Source organism: Plecotus auritus (genome assembly GCF_963455305.1).
Source record: "Plecotus auritus genome assembly, chromosome: X".
Lineage (NCBI taxonomy): Eukaryota > Metazoa > Chordata > Mammalia > Chiroptera > Vespertilionidae > Plecotus > Plecotus auritus.
Window position 1 is genome coordinate 77,084,411 of NC_137784.1, and position 26,454 is coordinate 77,110,864.

The following is a 26,454-nucleotide window of genomic DNA, read 5'->3' on the forward strand; positions in this document are numbered from 1 at the left end:
AGATTCCACATATAAGTGGGATCATGTGATATTTGTCTTTCTCTGTCTGGCTTATTTCACTTAGGATAATACTCTCCAGGTCCCTCCATGCTGTCTCAAAGGGTGAGATATTTTTTTATAGCTGCATAGTATTCCATTGTGTAAATGTACCACAGCTTCTTTACCCACTCATCTACTGAGCACTTGGGCTGTTTCCAGATCTTAGCTATTGTAAATAGTGCTGCTTATGAACATAGGGGTGCATGCATTCTTTCTGACTGGTGATTCAGGATTCTTGGGATATATTCCCAGAAGTGGGTGAAATGGCAGTTCCATATTTAATTTTTTGAGGAAACTCCATACTGTTTCCATAGTGGCTATACCAGTCAGCATCCCCACCAGCAGTGAACCTAGGGTTCCCTTCCCTGCACATCTTCGCCAGCACTTGTCGTTAAGTTCAGAAAACAAAACTGAATCCAACCAAAAAAAGAATGCCAGAAAGTCAAGTCTTGAGAAGCACGTTCTTGTCCTTAAATGTCTGCCCAGACCAAGTAAGTTGTTGAAGATACAAAGGAGAGACTAAATGCAGATTATGGTCCTTATTTCTGTAAGTCAGAAATTTTCTTTGTTGAAGTAGAATTGAGCCTTCCTAGGATCCAGACTGGAGTATTGATGACAACATTTACGCAGGCACTTTTCCAAAGCCTGAGGACCACATAAAAAGACTCCCACCACAGACCTGTAAGAAAAGAATAGTTGGCTAGACTGTAGTAAAGGCTGCAATGTTGTTAGAATGGAGAAATGAGGAGGTCTCTGCTACTGACAACTCTGCGTAGAAATTCAGTTGTTGACACCCTTCTCACATTCTTCATAGTAGTTTTCTCACTTTTTCTGATAAGCTCCAAATGAGCTTTCAGCCCTTATCACACTAGGTACTCAGCCTTGCCTATTCACAACATGTTCAGCTGTAGTGCCCTGTAGTGGTTAAGTGCTAGCTAGACTAGTGAGCCAGGCTGTCTAGGTTAAAATCCCAGCTCTGACACTTGTCCAGCTATGTGACTTTGACTTTAGGCAAGTTTCTTAACCTCTCTGTGTTTCAGTATTTGCCCCCACCCTATAAAATGGTGATAAAAATAGTACCCACCTTATAGGATTGTTTTAAGGTTTAAATGAAAAACATAGCTGCCATTAAAGCCATTTGTGGAATTGAATTGATCTTCACCTTCCAACTGTTCCTGGAATTTATCTAACACAATCAGCTTAATCTCCTCATCAGAATGTCTGACCTCAGGGCACCAGGTTTTCCTGTATGCTCTAGCATGTTTAAACCCCTCCAGAAAGACTGAGGTCAGGTCATCAGCTAACTAGATAATAGACCCCAAATCCTTGCTACTTTGAGGTCACTAAGCCAAAAGCAATGCATTTGAACTGTTCCAGTTCTATTTCGTTTGGTAATACAAATCAGAACTGAGTCTCCTTGCCTCACTATTTGAATGGGGGGGTTGTGGTGCAGCAAATGTATTCTCATCAATTACGAGATCATGACCCTTATTTGGCTGAAACCCCAGATGGAATTTCCTCAGTTTAAAGCAAGAATTTAGGAATGGTGCAAATAGTTTCTCCCCCAGAGGTCTTTTCCCAAGAGTATTCAACATATCATAATGCCTTTCCTAAACTCCAAGTCTGTAAACTCAACTTATGAGAGGAGAATACACTTACTTGGGGTGGATGGTAGCTATTGTAGAAAACTCTTTATCCCACATAGGTCTCCCAAAGAAAGTTTTGTGTTTCAGACCTGTCAGGATGTCTGTGGCTTTGTCAAAGTTTAATGCTGCATGACCAGCCTGGAGTCAGAGAAATAAAAAGTTAGAAAAAGAAGGTCCTGATAGCTGTCTCTTCCTTCAGCCACTTTTAAACTTGAATGTAAGGGTGAGAACAGATAGGACACACAAAAAATTATTTCCAATCAGCACACACTTCTTTTGTCTGACATTCAGCTTGCATACAACATGGGAATTAGTGTGTTGTTTGAACTCACAATGTTGTTGTCCCAACCGGTGAGGAAGAGACGGAAGTTTAGAAACCCAACTTTGCCTAATTCCTCCATCTCCTGTTCCAGGGAAGCCAACAGGTCATTGAACCAGGCAAAGGCACCTGTCTCCCTGCAGATCCAGTAGAAATATATCTGGAATCACCAAGAGAGAATATAGCCTTATTAAATGCCCTTTACAATGTGCATTGTGGTAACATGATTAGGTAGATATACTGTATATTTGTTGATCAAGTTTAGGGTGACCTGGGAAATCTCCTCTACAGAACAGCAGACCTTAGGCAGCTCAAATGTCCAGAGTCCTAACAACTTCCCTTATGGAGAAAGACCACCCGCCAATGTCATTTTTGTTTCAAGGTAATTTTAAACTCCAAATTGAAAATGAAGACCCTATTCTTATGGTCAATCTGTAGAAGCAGATGCCTTGCCTGAGAGAAGTGATCACTTGCTCTCATAACTCCAGGGAGGGGTGCTCTCTCATCAATTGTAAAGAGCTTAGCCCATGAAAGCAATGGACCTGTCAGGCCCAGGCCAGATGAAAGGTGGTATGAGGGAGTGTACCGTTTGTGTTTTGAGGTTGTGATCTGCATGCCGGAATTTGTACCAGATGGACTTCAAAATGGAAGCAAAGGGGGTGACCCCAATTCCTGCTCCAATCAACATAGCCACTTCATACTGAAAAACATCCTCACTGACAGTGCCAAAGGGACCATCCACCTCAATCCTGGCAAAAGACAGAAGGCACTAGGCAAGTGAAGTCTCACCTCCACCCCCAACCTCAAACACCCTCCCAGAGACATAGCAGCTCCCATGGCTGATTTCAGCCTGTTTTGTTTTATTATTATTATTATTGTTATTATTATTATTATTTTCTATTGTACCAAACATAAGGTTCAATGAGGAATTGTATTCTCATATTTGCCTGTCTGCATCCTGGTCTGGGTCTCTGCAGCTCTCTAGGACCTACCTGGGAATTGGTGAGTGCTGTTGTTCAAAAGCCTTTATGAGATTTTCTGTCCAGTCCCCTGCTGCTCGGATATGAATGGAGAAGAAGTCTTCCTCCGGAGCAGAGGTCAGAGTAAAGGGATGCCACTCCAGGTAGGAGATTGAGGGGCAGTTAACAAAAATATACTGTCCCACTTCCATGCTGAAGCCACGCTTGATCATCTGCAATTCCAAAACTTTGGATGGGTGCATGACAACCTATGAATGAGGCACAGAGACCAAAGGAGGCAATTTCAAATGGTGACAGGAACAGGTAGATAAAGTAAATTAATAAAGCTGGAGGGCTGGTGACAGTGGTGAACTGTTAGCACAAATGCCTTCTAAAGGGAATAGCAGTTACTGAGTTCAGGCAATGGTTACACTATGGAACTGACAGCATTATGAGGTTGCCTGATTCTTCAAGAGAAGCCAGAAATGCAATTTTTAATGTAAAAGCCTCCATCCAGATTTTTAAGTATTAGCAACTAATTCAAATTTCTAAACAATGAGTGTATGGGCCAAACAAAACATGTCTGTGGGCTATATCTGGCACAGGTTGCCTTTTTGTAGCCTCCAACATAGACCCATGTTGATGATTTCTGCTAAACCCCTCTTCCCATAGTTCTGTCCAGCACTGGAGGAACTGAAGTATGTTACCCCCAAGATTGTTTAACAACATGGCAATTTATTCCTATAATCGGGAAGATGAAAGTGCATATGCTTTACCTTGGTAATCATAACCTGTTGCTGGGAGCGATAAAATCGGAGGATCCTTTCAAAGATATAAAGAACACCTGGTGCAAGGATCCACTTCCAAGACTGCAAAGAAACAGAGTACAGAATAAGGTTACACATTAATCTCTTCTTTAGGATTTATTTGTGTAGCAGTCCATTCCTTCACTCAATAAATATTTATTGAGTTCTCTGCTGTGTATCATTATTAAGCCACTAATTTCACCAAATCTTGAGAACACAAATGGAATGGAATAAACTACAACAGTTATTTTGCTAATCTGTTACTCATAAAACAGATCACTTCCTGAAATTTTACAGGTCTTACCAGGAAGCAAAAGAAAAGCACAGAAAGTGCTAGTATATGGTAAATACAGGGTGTCCCCCCAAAGTGTATATATTTTTATACATTTATAAAGTCAGTGTTTATTAACATACAGTTCATTTTCAACAGTTAAAAGGAAATTGAGTTGTCAGCTGTTAAAGTGTGTATACATTTTGGGGGACACTACTTATATGTAATTTAATTTTCAAAATCTAAGACTGTTTTCCAGGATAGCTTACCCAATCTGAAAAACCAACAGAGAAGGTAGATGTGAAATTGAAGTAGATGATTAAGAACAAAACAAGCCCTAGCCAGTTTGGCTCAGTGGATAGAGTGTCGGCCTGCAGAATGAAGAATCCCAGGTTTGATTCTAGTCAAGGGCACATCCTCCAGTGGGAGGCAACCAATCAGTGTGTCTCTCTCACATTAATGTTTCTCTCTGTATGTCTCTCCTCCCTTCTACTCTGTCTAAAAATCAGTGGAAAAATATCCTCAGGTGAGGATTAATAACAACAACCAAAAAAACTGCCCTGGCAGATATGCTCAGTGGTTAGAGCATTGGCCCTACGCACCAAAGGGTCTCAGGTTCGATTCCCCAGTTAAGGGCACATACCTGGGTTGCAGATTCAATCCCCGGCTCCAGTTGGAGCTCGTGCAGGAGGCAGCCAGTCAATCTCTCTCTCTCTCTCTCTCTCTCTCTCTCTCTCTTTCTCTAAAAGTCAATGGGAAAAAAAATATCCTCAGGAGAGGATTAACAACAACAATAGAAAACTAACACAAAAGGGAAAGTAAGTGGCTGACACTATTGGTAACAATGTATAAAACTTGATACTTATCCATCACCTCTTTTCTCAGGTGCTCAAAACACCTAACATGGTAATATACTTTTTTCTTTTTTAATCATCACCAGAGGATATTTTTTCCATTGATTTTTAGAGAGAGTGGAAGGGAGGGAGGAGGTGGAGGAGAGAGAGAAGCATCAATATGAGAGACACATCAATTGGTTGCCACACACATCCTGTCCATGGTCGGGGATGGAACTGCCACCAAGGTACATGCCCTTGACCGGGAATTGAACCCGTGACCCTTTGGTCTCTGGGACGACACTCTAACCACTGAGCAAAACCAGCAGGGCTGGTATTATACTTTTTATCTTGTCTACATGTGTTGTTTTTTTTAAAGCAGCCTTTTTATCCCTGAAATCGTTTTAAACGTAGCAAGTTGCTTCCATATGCACAGGAGCTACCAAAAATGTATTTTCTAGTAATGCTAAGTCATGTCCTTTCTTGCACAATTGTTCAAGCGTAATACATCAGAACTGTGTGCAATGAGGTTTCTCATGCTGTTTCAGGTAAATAACTTCCTTAGGTCTCTCTGGGGAGAAAATGGGCAGAGATGGAGCTAGTGAACCTGAGAGTGGGCATTATACAATTTGATGCTACTTCTTATTTGGGAAAAATCCTCAACTGAGTTCAGAAAAACTGAAAAAAAATTAAGAAATGACTATCAACAATGTGGAAAAATTTTTGGCCTGAGAACTAATCAGAGAAATGAATAATAAAGCTAAATAGCTTTTGAGCCCCTCAAATTGAAAACTGCTTTAAACATAATGCCCACCATTAACTGGGATGCAGGGAAATGGGCACATTCACATGTGCAGCTGGTGAAAATTAATAGCATCTTCCCAGGGAGCAATTTGGCAATACATCTCAACATCCTGGAAAGCATGCCTTCTCTTTTACCCAAGAATTTCACTTCTAGGAAATGGAGCATGAAGAAATAATTAAAGTGTGCATAAATATACAAGTATAGTAATGGCCACAGTATTTACTAAGAAAAAAGTAACAAAAATGGTATATCATACAGATTTTTTATCAATACCAAACTGTCTTTTTAATTTCTCTTTGTATTGAAATATGATTGACATATATTATGTTAGTTTTAGGTGTACAACATAATGATTCCATATTTGTATATATTGCAAAACGATTATCACAGTATGTTAGTTAACATCCATCACCTTACATAGTTACAGAAGTTGTGTGTGGTTTCTTCATGATGAGGACTTTTAAGATCTGCTCTATTAGCAACTTGGAAACATGCAATACAGTATTATTAACTTTAGTTACCATACTGTACATTACATTCCCAGGACTTATTTATTTCTAACTGGAAGTTTGTACCTGCTAACCACTTTCACACATTTTGCCCACCGTTCATCCCCTGCGTCTGGCAGCCTTCAATCTCTCCTCTGTATATGAGCTCAGTTTTTTTTTAATTAGGTTCTACATATAAGTGAGATCACATGGTATTTATCTTTGTCTAACTTATTTCAATAAGCATAATGCCCTCAAGGTAATAAAAAATGACCATCTAGAAAAAAAAGAAAAATGGTATACTGTACAACTTTTTAAAAACCGATGTTTCAAAAGAATATTTGACAACAGAGGAAAACATCCAATGATATAGATGAAGAGAAAAAATTATTACATCTAAAGTGGTAGAACTCTATGAAATTTTTATTTTCCTGTAAATATGTTTTTACATTTTCCAAACTTTCTACAATAAACATGACTTCTTTTTATAATTTTTAAATGGGGAGAATGTGAAGAGAGTATTTTTTAAATGTTTATGGAAGAAACAAACCAATATATTCAAATAGATAGCAAAATTGGTATTCTCTCCCTTGGGGTATTATGTAATCAATCAAGCAACCCTTGAGTTTTAAGTATCCCTCCAAATAGGCCAAATATACCTTATCTCAGGTAAATATGGGGAAAAGATAGATGTTGATGTGCAATGTGAAACCGGGGATTAACTGCCTTAACTAGTAAGGGGCTGATCAAGCTTTATAGGTTTCTGTTTTTAAGGGCTTCTTATCAAATAATACAGAAGGTCTCTGGTTATAGCTTCCAAGTTCCTATGACTTTTGAAATTAAGTGTGCTTTTAACATATGCCAGGGATGTCCTTTTAAAATTATTTTTAATAAGTAATACATATAAGTAACATGTACACTGCACAAAATTCAAAAGTACAAATCTCCCTTCCATCCCTGCTCCCCAGGTCTCCAGAGGCAGACAATCAATGTTATTATTTTGTAAATCCTTCTGGAGAATATGCATTTAAATGATAATATTACATTAAAATGCAAATGGTAGCAGACCATACACACTGCCCTGATGTTTTCATTTCACATCTTTAAATTTTTAAAATTTTTCAGTCCTCACCTGAGTGTGTGTGTGTGTGTGTGTGTGTGTGTGTGTGTGTATTTGATTTTAGAAATAAAGGAAGCGAGAGGGAGAGAGAGAAACATCAATGTGAGACAGAAACATCTATGAGTTACCTCCGGTGTGCACTGGGGATCAAACCCACATCTTGGGCAACCTGTATATACCCGCAACCTGGATATATACAGCATCCAGGGTTCACTTAACATCTTAGAGACTGCTCCATATTAGTACCTATAGAGTTGCTTCTTTCTCTTTAATGGCTGCTGAAAACTCCCATAATTATAGGAAAGTCCCATGATTTAACTAGTCCTCTATTGATGGGCATTTATTTCCAGTATTTTGTTCTATCCAGCACTGCTACAATGAGTAACCTAATACATGTTAACACATATGCAAGTATATTTTTAGAAAAAAACTCCTGGAAGTAGAATTTTAAAATTTGGTAAATATTGCCAAATCACCCTTACAAACAGTTGTCTAGGTGCACACTCTCACCAGCAATGTATGGGAGCATTGTCAACATAGCACATGAGCAGACTTTTATATCTTTGCTGATCTGTTTGTTTAAAAAAAAAGTATCTTAATGTAATTCATTTCTTCCACTATGAAAAAACATTTACCATAAGAGTAACCAACGGATGCAAAACATTGGGGGGTGAGGGCATGTATGGGAGTGGGGTGGGAGGGGGCAATGGTAAGATATGTACACATATAATACCTTAATAAAAAAATTTTAAAAAAAGAAAAAACATTTACCATAATTTAATATATTTAAGATTAACATATATCATTTCTTTGATCTTCTGTATCTTTTTTATCAGGTTGTTAGGCTTTTTCTCATTAATTTGTAGGAGTCATTTATTAATTAGGAAATTAGTTTATGGTCTGTAAGTTGTAAATACTTTTCCTACTTAGTAATTTGTTACCTGTCTTTATTATTTATAATGGTTTTTTTGGCTACAGAAAATTATGTGTGTGTATATATATACTATATCTATATCTATCTATCTATCTATCTATCTATCTATATATATATATATATATATAAGAGGTAATATGCAAAATAGGCAAGGACACCATAACGGGTCACAACAGGACAGGAGGAGGTTGCGCGTGCAGGTGAGGCCCAGAGCGGAGATGGAGACAGAGACAGGGGGCCTGCCCAAACCGGTGCAGCAGCTCCAGCGGCCCAGAGCAGACACAGGCAGGGGGGCCAGGGAGGGGGGCCTGGGGCTGGCCAAGCCACCGCACCGGCTCTGGCAGCACTGGAGTGGATACAGGCGGGGGGGTAGGGGGAGCCTGGGACAGAAGTCAGGCGCAGGTCCTGGCCGCCTGCAGCACCAGTCAGGCCTGACTCCCATGGCGGCCCATGGGGTGCCTCCTCGCATGGCGGGAGGCAGGGCACCTCCTTGTGCAATTTCAATTGCGCGCTGGGCCTCTAGTATAGTATGTATAAAGGATAACAAATTTGAATATATATTTATTCAAATTTATTATGTTTCCTGAGTTTTTTGTAAATCTTATTCAGAGAATATCTTTATTAATATTCCAATATTAGAAAAAAATATTCCATGTGGCCTTAGGGTGCTTTTATGATTTCTTTTTTTAACATTTACATTATTGATCCATGCATCCTTGATCCATATTTTAATGTAAAGTGTGGAATTAAGATACAGCCTTTTCACCCTAGATGACTATCCTATTAACCTAAAAATATATTGAACACTTATCTTTTACACATTGATTTTAAATGCCAACTTTAGGGAATTTCTTTAGGTATTTTTCCCTTTCTAGATGAGGACTGAGCTATTGCTCTTCATTCTGCATCTGATTTAAAAGCTTTAATCATCCTCAGAGCACTTTGAGGCACCACAAATTAACCTTTCCCTTCCATTTATTTTTTCAATCTAACATATTTTATAAGCAAACCAAAGTAAGCTATAATATCCACATAATTACACTGAGGCACACCTTGAGTTCCCTGGAACCCAATTTCTTGATCATCACTATCTAACAATAATTTCTAAGCATATTCTTATAACACCAATGAAAGCCAACCTCAAGAATGCTTTTTTAAAAATGTTGAACTCATAGAAAGAGAGTAGGAAAGTGGTTAACCAGGGGCTGGTGGTGGGAATGAGGGGTCTGGAATGGGGAATGTTGGTCAAAGGGTACAAACCTTTGGTTATAAAATGAATAAGTTCTGGGGATCTAATATACATTATGGTGACTATAGTTAATAATACTGTATAGTGTACTTGAAATTTACTAAGAGAGTAGATCTTAAGCATTCTCACCACAAAATAATGGTAACTATGTGAAGTGATGGATGTGTTAATTAACCTCATTGTGGTAATCATTTCACAAAGTATATGTATAACATTCATCCACATTGTATACTTTGAATATATATAATTTTATTTGTCAATTATCTATATATATAAAAGCCCAGCAACCAGAATGGCGGAATGACCAGAATGACTGGTGGCTATGACGTGCACTGCAGCAGCCAACCAGCCTGATCTGGGTGCCGATCGCCCTCCCCCCCCCCCCGCCCCTGCCGCCAGCCCCCAATCAGCCCCCAACACCCCAATCGGGGGGCGGGGCCAGCCAGTCAATTGCCCACAGCCCCTCCCCCTGGCTGGCCCCACCCACAATTGGCCCCCCCACCCCGATCAGGGCTGGGTTCAGTCGGCCAACTGCCCATGGGCCCTCCGCCCTGCTGGCCCGGCCAATGGGCCCCCATCAGGGTGGGCCAGCCAGACCCCACCCATGCACAAATTTGTACACCAGGCCTCTAGTATTTCAATAAAGCTTTTAAAAAAAGAATGCTTTTTCCTGCCCCCAAAAAACATTGACTGGGATTTTACAGCTAAGTTTTGGGACAGTATAGTTGTTAAGAACACAATCTTTGGAGTCCGAAATGCCTGGACTTGAATTCCAGCTCCACCAGTTACTTACTGTGAGAGCTTTACAGTTTACTTCATCTCCGTGAATCCTAGTCCTTTTGTCTCAAAATGGAGACAGAAGAAGTACTTACTTCATAGGTTATTGCTATGCATAAATGGGATCATCCATATTATGCAACAAACCTGGCCCATGGTAAACACTATTAATAACATGGGCTATCATTATTGCCTTTGGAGAGGGTTTCACAACATGTACTAACCATTAGTTATTCCTCTTCAGGGTGCTCTGTTAATGCTAATCCCCTAGCCTGTTGCCAGCAATATTAGAGTTCCTTGATAGTAGGAATGTTGTGGATATATTGGTTGAACTAATAATGGTAATAATAACAATACAAATAACAGCTCCTAACAAGAGTCTATCCTTGTCCATAGGATTTTTACCTCAGCGGAGTTCCCTTCAAATTGGGGACTTTTGCAGTTGGAATCATGATCATCCCACTTCTCGAAAAACTCTGCACACCTATGAGGATGACTCTCCTTTATGCTTTCTTCTGTTTGACCCCGGACAATTCCACTGAAATAGATGAAGAAGGACAGTTTAGGCAATGAATTATGCAAGGTCAGGGGCTAGAGCATGAGAAAGGAGTCTGAGGACCTTACCCAATGCCGTGAATTCCTAAGCCGATGAAGTAAATGATAAAAATATGATGTGTATACCAGAAGACCTCAAAATAACTCCTCCGGATAAATTCCATAGATGAAGTCACCATGAGAACCAGAACTACTGTGATGATCACTCCAGTGAAACCAGGAATGCTGGTGAGTGTCATATATATCACTGTCTATGAAAGGAGAAATGTCAGCCTGACACAATATCCACCAAGGATACCATGCTTTTCCTGTTTGTGACCAAAGCCCAGATGCTTTGCCATTGAGTCAACTCACCATGTTTGTGGACTGCATGGGATTTAGCCAAGAATCCCCCTCTTTTTCTTGATGAGATAGGCTGGAGAGAACAGAAGCAAGGGATCCATCTGTGGCCTGTCGGCTTCTGCTGTATCGTTCAAAGTTAAACAGGTGTGCAATGATGTGAATAGCTAAGTGGAAAGATGAAAAGGATTGTGAGAAGTGTCCCAGGAGCATCATGGCAGGCATACCCCACTAGAAAAGGAGGATACTGTATATAGTGTCTATCAAAATGCCAATTCCACAGAAGGTGCCCAATAAACCTTCATTGTAGAGAGACCCAAGACTTTTTATTCATACTCTGTTCCCAAAAGAATAGAATGTGAGTTCCATGAAAATAGGCCTAAAACAGTGTCTGGCAAATAATGCCGGGTGTAATATACATATTTTTTGAATGAATACTAGTATATGCATGGATGTAGGAGACTTAACTCTGAATGCCCAGAAGCCTATAGTTTCATGGTTTGCCTCAGTTACCTGTGTGTAGGCAGATCATATATGCCACCAGCTTATGGAAGGTGAGGTTGTGATCCAGTTGCTTTCTCAGAGTACGCCTGCAAAACTACAAATATAAAGTGATGAAGGTCAGATTTCTCCCAGGCAGCTTTATGAAATTCACCAACCCAAAATCAACATGTCTTACGCAGAGCATGCTAATACTCACCCACCCTTGTCTACCCCCTTGGCTACCAAAGGAGACCTCTGGCTTCCATTCCTAGGGCCTGGGTGTTGGCTGTCTGACTAAGGAGTCCAGGGTCTTTTTTTTTTTATCTGTAAGTCTTTATTTATAAACCATAAATGATGCATACTTCAGAGTGGTTGTGAAAATTAAGAGAAAGTTACATTTTACACTATAGTCATTTCCCATCCTATTTCTCATTTTTTTCCTAAAAACCCTGTGATGTATTTGCTTTTTTCCCAATAGATTTAGTTTAATTGAAAAACTTTATAAACTGATTTTCAGAAGAATGCCCTAAAGGAAATACAAGATGTACTGCTATTCAGAAAAAAAAAACTATTGTTCTTTGACACTTTACCCTAATTCACTTTTTTGCCCCATTTCAGTGTTCTAAGTCACCTTCTTTAATGTAAAAGTTGACCTATGAATGGTTGGGACTCACTGAGCAGGTGCCCCTCAGGAAGGACAGCAGATTCCGACACATGGGAAACAGGATCAGCATGCTGTTAAAATTCAGGCAGCGAGCAGAAGCTCTGGCCCAGGCCAATGCCGACTAAAGCAGAGGAAAGAAGACACCATCAGCTGCTTCATCTCAGCATTTAGCAGGGAAGTATGAGTCCAGTCCATTTGTCTGAGACCTGGAAATGGGCAGGCTGCAGCTTCCTCCCCTCTTTCTCAATAGCTAGGACAATCAGGCCAGGCTCTCTGTTTGCAAATGACCGAAAATTTGCTGAACTTAATATTGAATTGAGAAATTCCTGTGACAGTGATTTGGAAATGTTTGACTGTACATTTATCAATATGAAAGATAACAGGATTTAATGATTCCATGTTAACAAACACATTCTATGGATGTAATACTTTGCAACTAGTATATTGCTTAATGCACTCAGTTATTATTTTGTTGTTTTTACTTGTAAAACAATCTTGAGGATCATATACACTCTTATTTCATTTTAAATAAAGCTTATACATTTAGAGATATAATTGAAGATGGTGACTATTTTTTCTCTTTTCTGTATTTTCTAATGTAGCAATTATAAACATGTAATCTATATATATAAAACCCTAATATGCAAATAGACCAAATGGTGGAACAACTGAACAACCAAACAACCGGTCACTATGACGTGCACTGACCACCAGGAGGGCGCGCACGGAACATGGCAGGCATTGGCAGCAGGCGGCAGAGCACAAAACATGGTAGGCATTGGCCGTAGGGGGATGGTGGAGGCAAGTGGGGGTGCCAGACCAAGGCGGGGCACCGGTCGCTGTCATCTGGTGGTTACTGAAAATTCTTTGCTCCTGTGCACCGCCATCCCGCCCGGCGCTCACACCTGTTGCCAGTGCCAGAGCCGCCGCTCGCACCTGCTGCTGGTGCCTGGCGCCGGCCCCAATCACCTTTCAGGGCTTCTCCACCTCCCCCTGCTCCTGAGGGGTGATCAGGGTCAGCAGCCGTGTCTCGTACCCGCTGCCAGTGACAGCCCCACTCGCACCCGCTGCCAGTGCCAGAGCTGCCGCTCACACCCAGTGCCAACGTCAGCTCTGCATTCTCAGCGGGTGCAAGTGGGGCCAGCGCCATCAGCACATGAGAGTGATGGTGGCAGTGGGAGCTGGGCAGCTGGCAGACAGGGGACCAGGGGTTGCGGTGGGAGGGGCTGGGCGGCGGCACAGAGGATGGGCCAAGACCTGCCCCTTTTCCCACTACAGCCTTGCAGCCCACAGTTCCTTTCAAGGTGCATGAATTCGTGCACTGGGCCCCTAGTATTCATATAATAAAACAATTAAAATATAACCTCTTATATTAAAATGTCTTTAATAATTGAATAAAGCCTAGGCAAAACTAGTGAATCTCTTAAAGCAAAAATGTTAAACTTAGGTAGAGACTTGAGGAGAGACAACTTCTTAGAACAGAATTTCAAACTTATTTCCTTGGGTGGCCAGGCAACAGACATCAAGATCAATCTGATCCAGCAGTAGAAGCTGCTAGAAAAGGAGACAAGGAATCAGTTCTTCAAAGTATTTAGCCCAGAAACAGGCTTGATTAGGTATATACTGGAAAGAGTATGCTCAACTCCATGGTAGCTAAATCCAATTTATCTCAACTCTGTACAGCTGGTTTTTGAGTTGGTTCCATGTACTTGAAACTGCAGGCTATGGAGTATGGCCATCTCAGAGCAGCCAGGCAATTACTGTTGCAGTTCAGCTGACTGGCTGGCCTTACATGTGTGCATGTCAATGACTTACTAAAAGGAAGAATATGGGTTAGAGTTAACAATTTCTCAGCCTTTTTTTTTAGTAATCTTTTTAGCTCAAAAGCTATTTTTCCATACAACCTAAACCTCGATTAATGCTACATGTGTTTAATAAGCCAGACAAGATCTCCCTCACATCCATAATAGCTTACAATGTCAGGCAGTGCAATGAACAAGAGCTGCCCTACTGTTTTCCATTTCTGGCTCCTCCATATGACCTGTGTTTCTCCCTCAGCTGAATCACACTCCGACTGTTTTTGATAGAAATAGTTTGTTCCACTTCTAAGTAAATTTTCTCTGCTTATCTCGAAGATCCTACATTTCCACATTGGTTCCCACATCTTGCTTATTTAAGTCACAGAGGTTTCTTAAGGCTAAAATTGGCAAGTGAATTAAAAATACAGGACTTCAGTTTCAAAGCTTCATATTTTGTGAGAGCCATTTGTATAGGATGAATCCTTTTTAGAATAAATCTCTTTGATGTTGTTGTTAATCCTCACCTGAGGATATTTTTTCCATTGATTTTTAGAGAGAGTGGAAGGGGGGGAGAGAGAGAGAAAAACATTGGCGCTAGAGATACACATTGATTGGTTGCCACCCAAATGTGTCTCTTCCCCCTCCCCCTCGCCCCCCGGGTCTGAGGATCGAACCTGCGACCCAGGTACATGCCCTTGCCTGGGAATCGAACCCACGACCTTTTGGTGCGTGGGCTGACACTCCAACCACTGAACCACACAAGCCAGGGCTAGAACAAATCTTTTTTCCCATTGCAGCACACTGAAATATCCCAAATTATGTTCACTTTTCATCATCAATACTAACCGATATTCTAATTAAACTGCTGCTGCCTTTAATGCCTCATTGACTATGGAGTTAAACTCCTTCCTCTGCTACGCATTTGCTCTACTTCATACTGAATCAAATAACTCTGCATTTTCCTAGAGGGAGCACAACTTTAAGAAATATCCTATGGAATGATTAAATAAATTATGGCACATCAATGCCATGGAGTGCTATGGTTCTTAAAAGGATGAGAGCTATATGCAGTGGTATAGGTGTAGTAAATGTTTTTAATAATCAGCCTTCGGGGGAGACAAGGGTCTTTATTTCCAGCATTTGCCATGGTGTAAATACTCCCACTATGGCAGATTTCAAAATACCAACTTGATGTCATTGAACGCCACTGAATGCTGGGTAAGAGATGTACACAACTGGCTACTGCAAGCTGGTATAAGCTGGTTCCAGCACTTCACCTGTCACATAGCGGCATGGAAAGATATCTGCGATACACTAAGTGTAGGAAGAAATTTCCAGCCAATACCTACAACGTGATCCTTTTTTGGTTAAAAAAATTTTTTAAATGATGTGTCCTACTGATGTGTTTATCAAAACTCATAGAATGGTACACCAAAAAGAGCAATCTACCTCAAAAACAAAACAAAACCCATATGTCTGATGCATTTGTGAACATCTCAGTGTATTTATGCACACTACACACACACCAAATTATTAATAAATGGTTATCTTTGGGGAGTGCGATAGGAGGGTAATTTTCACATTTATACACTTTTCTGTCATTTGATCTCATGAAGCATTATTTATAATTGATTTTTTAATAGAGAGGACCTTTAAAAATGAAATACCCACAGGAAATCATCATGATTCATTTTTCTGCTGCTGACTTTTCGATCATAAAGCAATTCAGCTTTTAATAACTAGTCACATTTATTGCATCATTCTCTTAATAAAAAGCTATTTTTAAAACAAATTAACACTTCCTTTGGAGTTATAGTTTCCAAAGAATGATCAAGAACCAACATTTAAAATGGAAAACAGCAGGGTAAAAGAAACTGTGAACAGAACATTCAAATTAATTGTGATCTCAACATGGATCCTTTGATTATGAGAGAAAAGAAGGATTTTTTAAAGGATAAACTATCTTTAAACATGTACATTGGGTGGGTCTTTGTGAAAAGCTAGTGGAAAAGGCAATGTCAAGCCCTGGCGAGTGTGGCTCCAGTGATTGGAGCATCTTCTCTTGCACTGAAGGGTCTCCAGTTTGATTCCCAGTCAGGGAACAGATTGTGGGTTTGATCCCCACCCAGTCAGGGTGCATACGGGAGGCAACGGATTGATGTTTCTCTCTCAAATCCATATTTCTCTCTCTCTCTCTCTCTCTCTCTCTCTCTCTCTCTCTCTCTCTCTCCCTTCCTCTCTCTCTAAAATCAATTAAAAACATATCCTCAGGTGAGGATTAAAAACAAAGAAAAAGGCACTATTAAGATGAAGGTGATTTAACCAACCCCCTCACCTGTTATTACTGAATAACAGACCATAAGTAGCAGTCACATTTCCTTCTCTAATCAGGTAGTGGTCAGATTGATGAGCCTGTGAGAGAGCCATTCTCACCTTCATGCTTTCCCCTGAAAACTTCCACACCAATGTGCACTACCCACCCTCTTCCTCTTCTATTATTTTTTATATTAAAATTTGGGGTGACATAACATAAATTTCAAGTGTACAACTTTATAATATGACAACTGTATACTCTTTTGTGTGCTCACCACCCGAAGTCAGTCTCCTTCTGTCATCATGTATTTAACCCCCTTTACCCACTTCATCTTCCATCCTCCTCCACTCCCCTTTCCCGCTGGTAACCACCATTCTGTTGTCTGTATCTATGAATTTGTGGGGTTATTTTTTGTTTCTTTGTGGGGTTTTTAATATATATATATTTATTGGTTTCAGAGAGGGAGAGAGAGATAGAAACATCAATGATGAGAGAATCATTGATCGGCTGTTTCCTGCATGCCCTCTACTGGGAATTGAACCTGTAACCCAGGCAGGGGTCCTTGAACAGAATCGAACCCAGGACCCTTCAGTAGTCCACAGGCCAACGCTCTATCCACTGAGCCAAACCAGCTAGGGCTTTTGTTTTGTTTTGTTTGTTGTTTTATATACCACATATGAGTGAAACCACACAGCATTTGTCCTTTTCTGTCTGATTTATTTCACCATAATACTGTCAAGATCCATCCATGTTGTTACAAATGGCAATACTTCATCTTATGGCCGAGTAGTATTCTCTTGTACAGATGTACTACATCTTCTATTCTTTTTTTTTTTTTAAATATATTTTATTGATTTTTTACAGAGAGGAAGGAAGAGGGATAGATAGTCAGAAACATCGATGAGAGAGAAACATCGATCAGCTGCCTCTAGCACACCTCCTACTGGGGATGTGCCCGCAACCAAGTTACATGCCCTTGACCGGAATCGAACCTGGGACCTTTCAGTCTGCAGGCCGACGCTCTATCCACTGAGCCAAACCGGTTTTGGCTACATCTTCTATTCTTAATCTGCCACTTCCCCAGCCTCCTCCATCCTGTTACTCTGACCTGACCCCACCTTTATGAAGGCCTTGAGTTCTGCAGCCCCACTCAACCCCACACACCTCTCTTAGTATCCCTGTTTGATGGAAGTTATTTTTCTGTGTGATCATCCACAGCGGTAGTTTTAAGTTGTTTATTTTTAACCAGACTCTTTAAATCATAAGCATGGGTCCATAAAACAGATAAAGCTGCTTTGGTTGAAGTAGGGGCAGAGGCAGGAGCCTTCCCCTCACACCCTGTAGGAGCACCTGTTTCTGTGGAAACCAGTTTGAAAACCACTGCCTACTAGTTTATTGTTTGTTTTCATTAATGGGTCTGGGGAATGTGCCCTAGATAGGGCTGTTATATTTAGTGAACAAAAATACAGAACACCCGGATAAATTTGAACATCAGATTTAAAAAAGGAACAAGGTATCACCCTGATTTTCGAAAGTTCACATTTTGCCACTTAGCTTTTGCAAAAGATCTACATTAGTACCTTTTCTGCTAACTGAAAAACAAACAAACAAACAAACAAAAACAACCCAAAGAGGATTCTGTTTTGATTTTTTTAAAAAAAGTTAAAAGAGAAAATAGTGTTCAACATTTGTTTTGCAGTCAGCTCTTACAGAGGCAAGTGTGCACCCTGAGCAGTGGGTGGCCTCGCTAAGCTCCTTCCCAGGAGCTACCTCAGCACCAAGCCCCCATAGCTTTAAACTGCGTCTGTGAGCACCTATGCTTGATCCTGATTCATTAGGTGCATCTGTTAGCAAGGTGTGTCCTAAAATATCAGAGTTCATAAGAGTGTTACACTTAGCATAAAACCAGATGTAATTAAGCATATTTGGTATGATTTGGTAGGTTATTTTGGGGGTCTAGAAATGCTCAAAAAGTTTTCCATATAAATTAATGGTAATTGCTTCTTTGATTTATGCCATTTTGGCTTGTAAAAGATTTCATAGGAATGCTCTACTTTCAGATTGTTGGAGAAACCTATAATTTTTTTAGTACAGCGGATCCTAGAATAAAGTCGTTTTGTTTAAAGTTATCTATCTATATCATAAAAGTCCTGTGGTCATGATACCATAACGGCATCACGACCAAACAACTGATCACCAGGAGGTTCATGGAGCACCTCTTGTGGGGCGGGGCTCACGCAGGGCTGGTGGGGGGGGGGCTGCGCAGCGAAGGGGGCGCAGCAGGGCGGGGGCAGGGAGCGTGGTGCAGGTTCCCAGGTGGTGATCCGAGGTGCTCCCACAACAGGGGGAGGGGCGGGGGTGTATGCGGCAGCGGGAGGAGGCAGTGCGTGGGGGAAGCACGCAAGCTGAGAGCATTGAGAGGCGCTGGCAGCGTCCATGGAGCTTGTGAGGCGTTGCAGGGCGGTGGACATGGCCCTGATGGCAGGCTAGGCCTAGGGGACCCTACACGTGCACGATTTAATCATGCGCTGGGCCTCTAGTGTGTGTGTATATATATATATATATGGCTAATATGCGAAGTGTCCCCTCTGGAGTTCAACCGTGAGTTCGATAGCTCGCTATGATGTGCGTTGACCACCAGGGGGCGGCGTGGAACATGGCGGTGACGCAGGGCACTGAGGGAGTGAGGGAAGGAGGAGATGGGGAGGTGGGGGAACCTGTTTGGCCCCGATCACTGGCCAGGCCTAGGGGCCCTACTCATGCAGGAATTTTGTGCATCAGGCCTCTAGTTTAGTTATAATGTTGATGAGCTGCCATAGGAACTTAACTCTTGTTTATACCAATTAGCCTATGGTAAAATTGGTTTTGTTATACATTGTTTTGCTTTAAGTTGTAGAACCAATTGATGATGATATTAAGTGAGGACTTGCTGTATACCTATGAAATATTTTGAATACTTATACCAAAAAAAAAATTGTTATTCTTCTGGAATTCAAATTTAACTGGGCATCCTGTAATTTTTCTGGCAACCCTAGCCCTAGAGGAAATCAGGAAATTGGGTCTCAAAGGAGCCAGGGTCAGAGACAAGAAAAATGCTTAGATTCCTCATTACAACTATGATACTCACCCCCAGGATTTCTCTTGTGTAGTAGTACTTGTCCCCCTTCTCATATGACAGGAAGGCATGCACAAACAAGAAAACATTCATCCCCAACCAAATAACCTAGAGGAAGAAAAAAAGCAAAGAATAAAGTGAAATTTGGGTATGGGCAGCAGGAGATAAAGGGTAGGAAATAGTGTCATCCTTTGGCTATTTTGTGTTTAAATATTTTAATTTCATTTTATTTTTAAATACATTTTTACTGATTTTAGAGAGAGAGAAGGGAGAGAAAAACAGATGAAAGAGAAACATCATTCAGCTGCCTCCTTCATGCCCCCTACTGGGGATGGAGCCTGGAACCCAGACCTGGTATCAAAACAGTGACCTCTTGGTGCATGGGAGGACACTCAACCAACTGAGCCACATCAGCCAAGATAGTCTGTTTACATTTTAAGTGAATACAGTCTTGCTAGTATCTAACTTAGTTTCAGAGTGAGTTAGAACTTTGAAACATGCATTAGACATTACTGAGCAGGCTCAGCAAACCAAGGTCCATCTGGATCACCATCTGTTTTGTATAGTCTACAAGCTAAGAGAGATTTTTACATTTTTTGTCTTCACATTTTTAAATACCAGTAGTTGGAAAAACATCAAAAGAAGAATGATATTTTATTGCATGAAAATTATATGAAATTCAAATTTCGGTGTCTATAAATAAAGTGGTATTAGAATTTAGCCATGCCTACTTATCTCTATATTGTTTATGGCTGCTTTCGTGATAACAGTGAACAAGTTGAGTAGTTGTGACAGAGACCTGCAAAATCTAAAATGTGTGCTACCCAGACCTTTACAGAAAACATTTGCCAACTCCTGGAGCATTTAAAATATTACCTAAAAGAGTGCAATCAGTGAGTAGTGGATTTCTAAAGAAACAAAGAATAAATTTAACAGCTTTAACAATACTCATCTGAAAAGGACTAAACCATTCCAGATGGGCTGGCCTCTTTAATTACACCCTGACACACATTTTCCTGTTTTTAGATTGTGAGTCTCTTTTTAACTTAACATATCATTGCTTTGGACTCATTTGAGCTCTTAAGACTGCTTTTATCTATCCCAAGGTCTGTCTCTGCATTGGCAAAGGAGGAAATTTGGAACCCACTGCCCACTGCCTTGGAGACCTATCAACTGGACTCTAGCCAAAGCTTGGAGGTGCTAATTTGTAATTGATCAGGACTCCTGGCACTAGAATGCCTGCAATACTAGTATATATCCCTGGCCCCAGGATGGATCAGAGCCATCTCAGCCCAGAGGAAAGTGCCTTTGGTCTCGGACATTGCCCATTCAGATTCACTAGATCTGGACCGCTCATACACCTCTAGCAGAATAGTGATTTAATGGGTGATATTGGAGTCAAACTCCCTGGGCTCAAATTCTAGCTCCACTACTTTTTTAATCTCTGTAATCTTAGACAGAAATGTGATTAACTTCTCTGAACCTCAGTTTCTTCACCTGTAAAATGAGAATAATAACAATATTTGCCTCACAGCACTGCTGTGAGTCTTACATGAAATAATTCATGTGAAGTAATCAATGCAATGATTGGTGCATAGTAAGAGCTCAATAAATGTTGGCTACAGAGTTGCATGGTTATCAGACTGTCTTTACCAATTAATTTCTTCCTGCATCCTTTGCTTAGAGACCCTTTTCAGAGATGAGTGTCTTCCAGAGACTCTTTGACCCTAACGAAAAAGGTGATGAAAGCCACAGATATCTCAAGATTCAGAAGTTAGAGGAGAGAAACTAATTTAGAGGGAGCAGAAATATTTCAGGATCTGAGAGGGACAAAGAGGCCCAATAAAAAATTGTAGGTAAGATGAATGATGAAATACAGTGACATCTGAGAGCAAAGAATTCTATTTCCCATGGTGACTATTATTTCCTCTGCTATGAATGGAAAAGTAACAACTCTCCAACCTTTTCCCCTGGAGCACCTGGCAGTCCTGAGAGACCCAAAGAAAAAACAAGAGGAAAGAGAGAACTCTAGAAGGAGCAATGACATGAAGATCCAGGTATGTGAGAAAGGACACAGGGAATCCCAGGCTCAGAGGTGACTCAGAAACGAAAGAATGAGTCAGGAAAGGTGTGTGTGTGTGTGTGTGTGTGTGTGTGTGTGTGTGTGTGTGTGTGTGTGTGTAAAGGTTCTGGCCTGAACACTGGGGAATGGGGTTGCATAATGATTCTGCAGTCAATTCTGGGTCTCATTTTCCCTTGTAAAATCAAGGAGTTGATATAATATATATGCAGTATGCAATGCCATTGTCTCTATTCCCACATGAGGCTACTCATCACTTGAAATATGACCAGTCCTGTTTGAGATGTGCTGTAAGTGTAAAATACACAACATATTTTAAAAACTTAGTAAAAATACAAGAATATAATTATTATATTAATATTTTCAATATTGATTACATGTTGAAAGGATAATCTTTTTGATATATTGGATTTAACAAATATATTGCTAGAAATTAAATTCACCTTTTTCTTTTTACCTTTTTCAATGTAAGTATTAGAAAATTTAAAAAATTACATATGTGGCTCACATTATATTTCTAATGAACAGTGCTGTGCTGATTATCTATAAGGCTCTAAGATCAGCTCTAACTCAAATGTTCAATGATTTTATGAAATATTTTTTATTGCTTTTAGAGAGAGAAAGGAGAGAGAGAGAGAAAGAGAGAGAGAGAGAAAGAGAGAGAGAGAGAGATTCATTTGTTATTTCACTTATTTATTCATGTAGTGGTTGCTTCTTATATGTTCCCTGACCAGAGATTGAACCCACAATCTTGGTATATTGGGATGGCACTCTAAACAATTGAGCTACCCAGCCAGAGCTTTATGAAATTTTGATGTAAGCACTATAAGGAAGGATGGAGAGAATAGAATGCTCCATGGCATTCTAGTTAGAAGTGAGATGGAAGAGAAAAAGAGAAGACAGGAAATGAAAACAGGTTGAAATTTCAAATACTTGTGGCTTAAGAACACATTATTGTCTCTTTACCAATCAATTTCTAGAGTTGGATTTTTTCTCCTTCTCTAAAGTGGTGAATATATTGTACACAGAAGAGTATATAAAGCATAGAGTTGGAATTCTAACTGATAACTGGCCTCAATGAGCCCAATATTGGCATGTAATCATTCCCTTTCAAATAGCTTTACAAATATGAGCAAACAGAATGTCTCCTTACTCTGTTAAGATTAATTAATACGCAGTTAAACATCACTTACCAGAACCAAAACTGAGAGCCAATGGTTAAGCAACCAGTTTGCCATTCTCAAGAGGTGGTTTGGAACTTCTCTAGGCAGCAGGAAAAGTTCAGCAACCTGGATTCTGGAAAGGTTCTTCAGGGTTGGGACCTCTTTCCAGCTCAAGTTCTGTGTGTCTTTAAGATATGAAAGATGCACACCTACCCACAGAGCTTCCAGGAATAAATAAGTGCATTGAGCCTTCCTCCTCTGGACGGAACTATGTTATCAGCTTGGGTAGCAGACCAGCCCTACCTATGAGAACTACAGGGGTTTTCCCTGTTGGGGTTTTATCCCTTCAGGAAATAGTATTCTTCTTGAGTGAGAACATGCTCTCATCATCTTATCAACATAACCTCATGGGAGGCATTGCCTTCATTAGGCTGAGCTATAAACAGATAACCTCAGGATAAACAGGTTGTGAGCATGTTAAGGAATCTGCTTTAAGATGGGCTTTCAGAAGAGTTGTCACATCTGCCAGCTGTGATTTGGACCTCAAGCCTGGCTGGCTCAGAAATGTCAGTATCTGGAAGATGATCGTTATCGAAGAAGATGATCTGGTTCTGGTGAGAGCTTGGATGGCTGGGAGGACATGTGAAAAGAATGGACAAATCAAATAATTGCAAATTTAGCAGTATAAATGTACACCTGGGTTCACAAAACAAAGTCAAAGTACTCAAAACGAAGGAGTTGATTGTCTCCTAGTATGATTGATTAGCTAGAGTTGTGTGTTCAGTTCTAGGCATTGATTTTTTTCTACTATAAAATGATAAAATATACACAAAGGGATATATAAAGTATTAATGTAATATCAAGAATAATTTTAAGGAATGAATATCTGTGTACTCACCACCTAAGTTTAAAAAAAATAGAACATTGATTTCCAGTATCTTAAAACCCTCTGAGGGACCCTCCCTGATGACATCTCCCTGCTAGCTCTCTCCCCTCCCCCATCAGATGTAACCACTATCCTCAAATTGGTGATAATCATTGATTTGTGTTTTTTTTATAGTTTTCCTAACTAAATGCATCACTAATCAATATATTATTTAACTTTTCCTGTTTTTGAATTTTTTCATAAATGGAACTTAGCTGTTTGTATGTATATATACTCCCATGGTTTGATTTTTTACTCAACATTGTGTGTTTTGAGATTAACACATATTGATACATCTAGTTTCAGTTCATTTGCACTGCTATATAATATTCCATTATTTATTCATTCTACTATTTTTATATGATGATGGAATAATGTTGATGGAATGATGTACATGTGCTACAGTTTCTCTAAGTTATATACCCCAGAGTGGAATTTCTGGGTTCTGGGATTTGCATATGTTCAACTCTACTGTGTAATGCCAAACCCTTTCCCAAAGTGCTCACATAAATGTATATTCCAACGAGCCATGGATGAACATTCTACTTCCTCCACATGCTTGCCAACACTTGGTATTTACCATACTTTTTTGTTTTTACAATTCTAGTGAGTGTAAAATACTATTTTATTTTTATTTTCATTTCCCTGGTTGCTAATGATGTTGAGCATCTTGTAATTCAGCTATTGGCCATTCGAGGTTTCTCTTTTGAGAAGCACCTATTCTGGTTTCTGGCCTACATTTCTATTGATTTATTTTGCTACGGCTTATAGATTCTTAGACATCTCTTTATAATCTGATATTAATCTTTGGTTAGTTATATTTATGGCTTGTCTTTTCACTCTCTTAATAGTGTTTCCTGATAAATAGAAGTTCTCAATTTTAATGTACTCTGATTTACCAGTCTTTTCCTTTATGACATACATTTTCTGCCTTCTTTTAGAAATCCTTCACTGGATAGAGATCATTAAGATATTCTCTAATATTTTCTTCTAAAAGTTTTATATTTTTGCCTTTCACATTTATGTTTCGAATCCACCTGGTGTCCTTTTTTTTTTTACATATATGTTGTGAGGTGGGGTCCAATTTATTATTTTTCCATATGGAAAATGAATTGTTTGAGCACCAATTTTGAAAAGTATACTTTCTTGCCTTAACTGGTTTTGCTCAATGGATAGAGCATTGGCCTGTGGACTAAAGGGTCCTGGGTTCAATTCCAGTCAAGGGCACATGACCCCATTGTGGGCTCAATCCCCAGTAGGGGATGTGCAGACGGCAGCCAATCAATGATTTTTGCTCATCATTGATGTTTCTATCTCTCTCTCCCTCTCCCCTCCTCTCTGAAATAAAAAAATATATATTTTTAAAAGAAAAGTATACTTTCTTCACTGATCTAAAATGTCAGTTTTATTATACAACAAATGTCCATATATATGTGGGTCTGTTCTAAAACTCTCTATTTATTTATTTATTTATTATTTTTTTATGATAAATGATTGAATAACTTTTATTAATCTCTGTGAAGTATAACTCCATACAATAGCTACCTGTTACATATTTTACTAGAGGCCCAATGCACGAAATTAATGCAAGAGTAGGCCTTCCTTCCCCTGGCTGCCGGTACTGGCTTCCCTCTGGCACCCGGAACCCGGGCTTCCCTCGCAGCCCTGGCTTCGTCCGGAAGGTCATCTGGTCTAATTAGCATTTTTTAAAAATAAATCTTTATTCAGATTATTACAATTGTTTCTCCTTTTTCCCCCCATAGCTCCCCTCCACCCGGTTCCCACCCCACCTTCTGCCCTTACCTCCCCCCCACTGTCCTCATCCATAGGTGTATGATTTTTGTCCAGTCTCTTCCCGCACCCCTCACACCCCTTTCCCCCTGAGAATTATCAGTCCACTCCCTTTCTATGCCCCTGATTCTATTATATTCACCAGATTATTCTGTTCCTCAGGTTTTTAATTCACTTGATTTTTAGGTTCACTTGTTGATAGATATGTATTTGTTGTTCATAATTTTTATCTTTACTTTTTTCTTCTTCCTCTTCTTTAAGAATACCTTTCAGCATTTCATATAATACTGGTTTGGTGGTGATGAACTCCTTTAGCTTTTTCTTATCTGTGAAGCTCTTTATCTGCCCTTCAATTCTGAATGATAGCTTTGCTGGGTAGAGTAATCTTGGTTGTAGGTTCTTGCTATTCATCACTTTGAAAATTTCTTGCCACTCCCATCTGGCCTGCATAGTTTCTGTTGAGAAATCAGCTGACAATCGTATGGGTACTCCCTTGTAGGTAACTAACTGTTTTTCTCTTGCTGCTTTTAATATTCTCTCTTTGTCTTTTGCTCTTGGCATTTTGATTATGATGTGTCTTGGTGTGGTCCTCTTTGGATTCCTTTTGTTTGGGGTTCTGTGCACTTCCTGGACTTGTAAGTCTATTTCTTTCACCAGGTGGGGGAAGTTTTCGGTCATTATTTCTTCAAATAGGTTTTCAGTATCTTGCTCTCTCTCTTCTTCTGGCACCCCCATAATTCTGATGTTGGTATGCTTGAAGTTGTCCTAGAGTCTTCTTACACTATCTTCAACTTTTTGGATTTTTTTTTCTTTTTGCTTTTTCAGTTGAGTGTTTTTTGCTTCTTTGTATTTCAATTCTTTGACTTGATTCTTGTGTTCCTTTAGTCTGTTGTTGGGTCTCTGTATAATATTTTTTATTTCAGTCAGTGTATGTTTAATTTCTAGTTGGTCCTTTTTCATATCTTCGAGGGTCTCATTAT

General features: G+C 39.9%; 1 protein-coding gene across 3 annotated transcripts; it reads right to left on the reverse strand.

The window, feature by feature from the left end:
• Positions 1–591: 591 nt before the first annotated feature.
• On the reverse strand, positions 592–22,914 carry NOX1 (NADPH oxidase 1; the record flags this gene model as incomplete). 3 transcript variants are annotated; one of them, XM_080653516.1, is made up of 13 exons in its annotated part: positions 592–718; positions 1,699–1,823; positions 2,018–2,164; positions 2,591–2,753; positions 2,997–3,232; positions 3,740–3,832; positions 10,652–10,784; positions 10,871–11,052; positions 11,156–11,307; positions 11,654–11,738; positions 12,298–12,408; positions 19,528–19,623; positions 22,789–22,914. In XM_080653516.1, 13 exons carry the CDS (start codon positions 22,831–22,833, stop codon positions 592–594), a joined length of 1,695 nt encoding a protein of 564 aa, XP_080509642.1. The 3 variants fall into 3 exon arrangements, with proteins under 3 accessions (XP_080509642.1, XP_080509640.1, XP_080509641.1); XM_080653514.1 differs by lacking the exon at positions 12,298–12,408 and having other exon boundaries at positions 22,789–22,833; XM_080653515.1 differs by lacking the exon at positions 2,018–2,164 and having other exon boundaries at positions 22,789–22,833.
• Between the last annotated feature and the right edge of the window lie 3,540 nt (positions 22,915–26,454).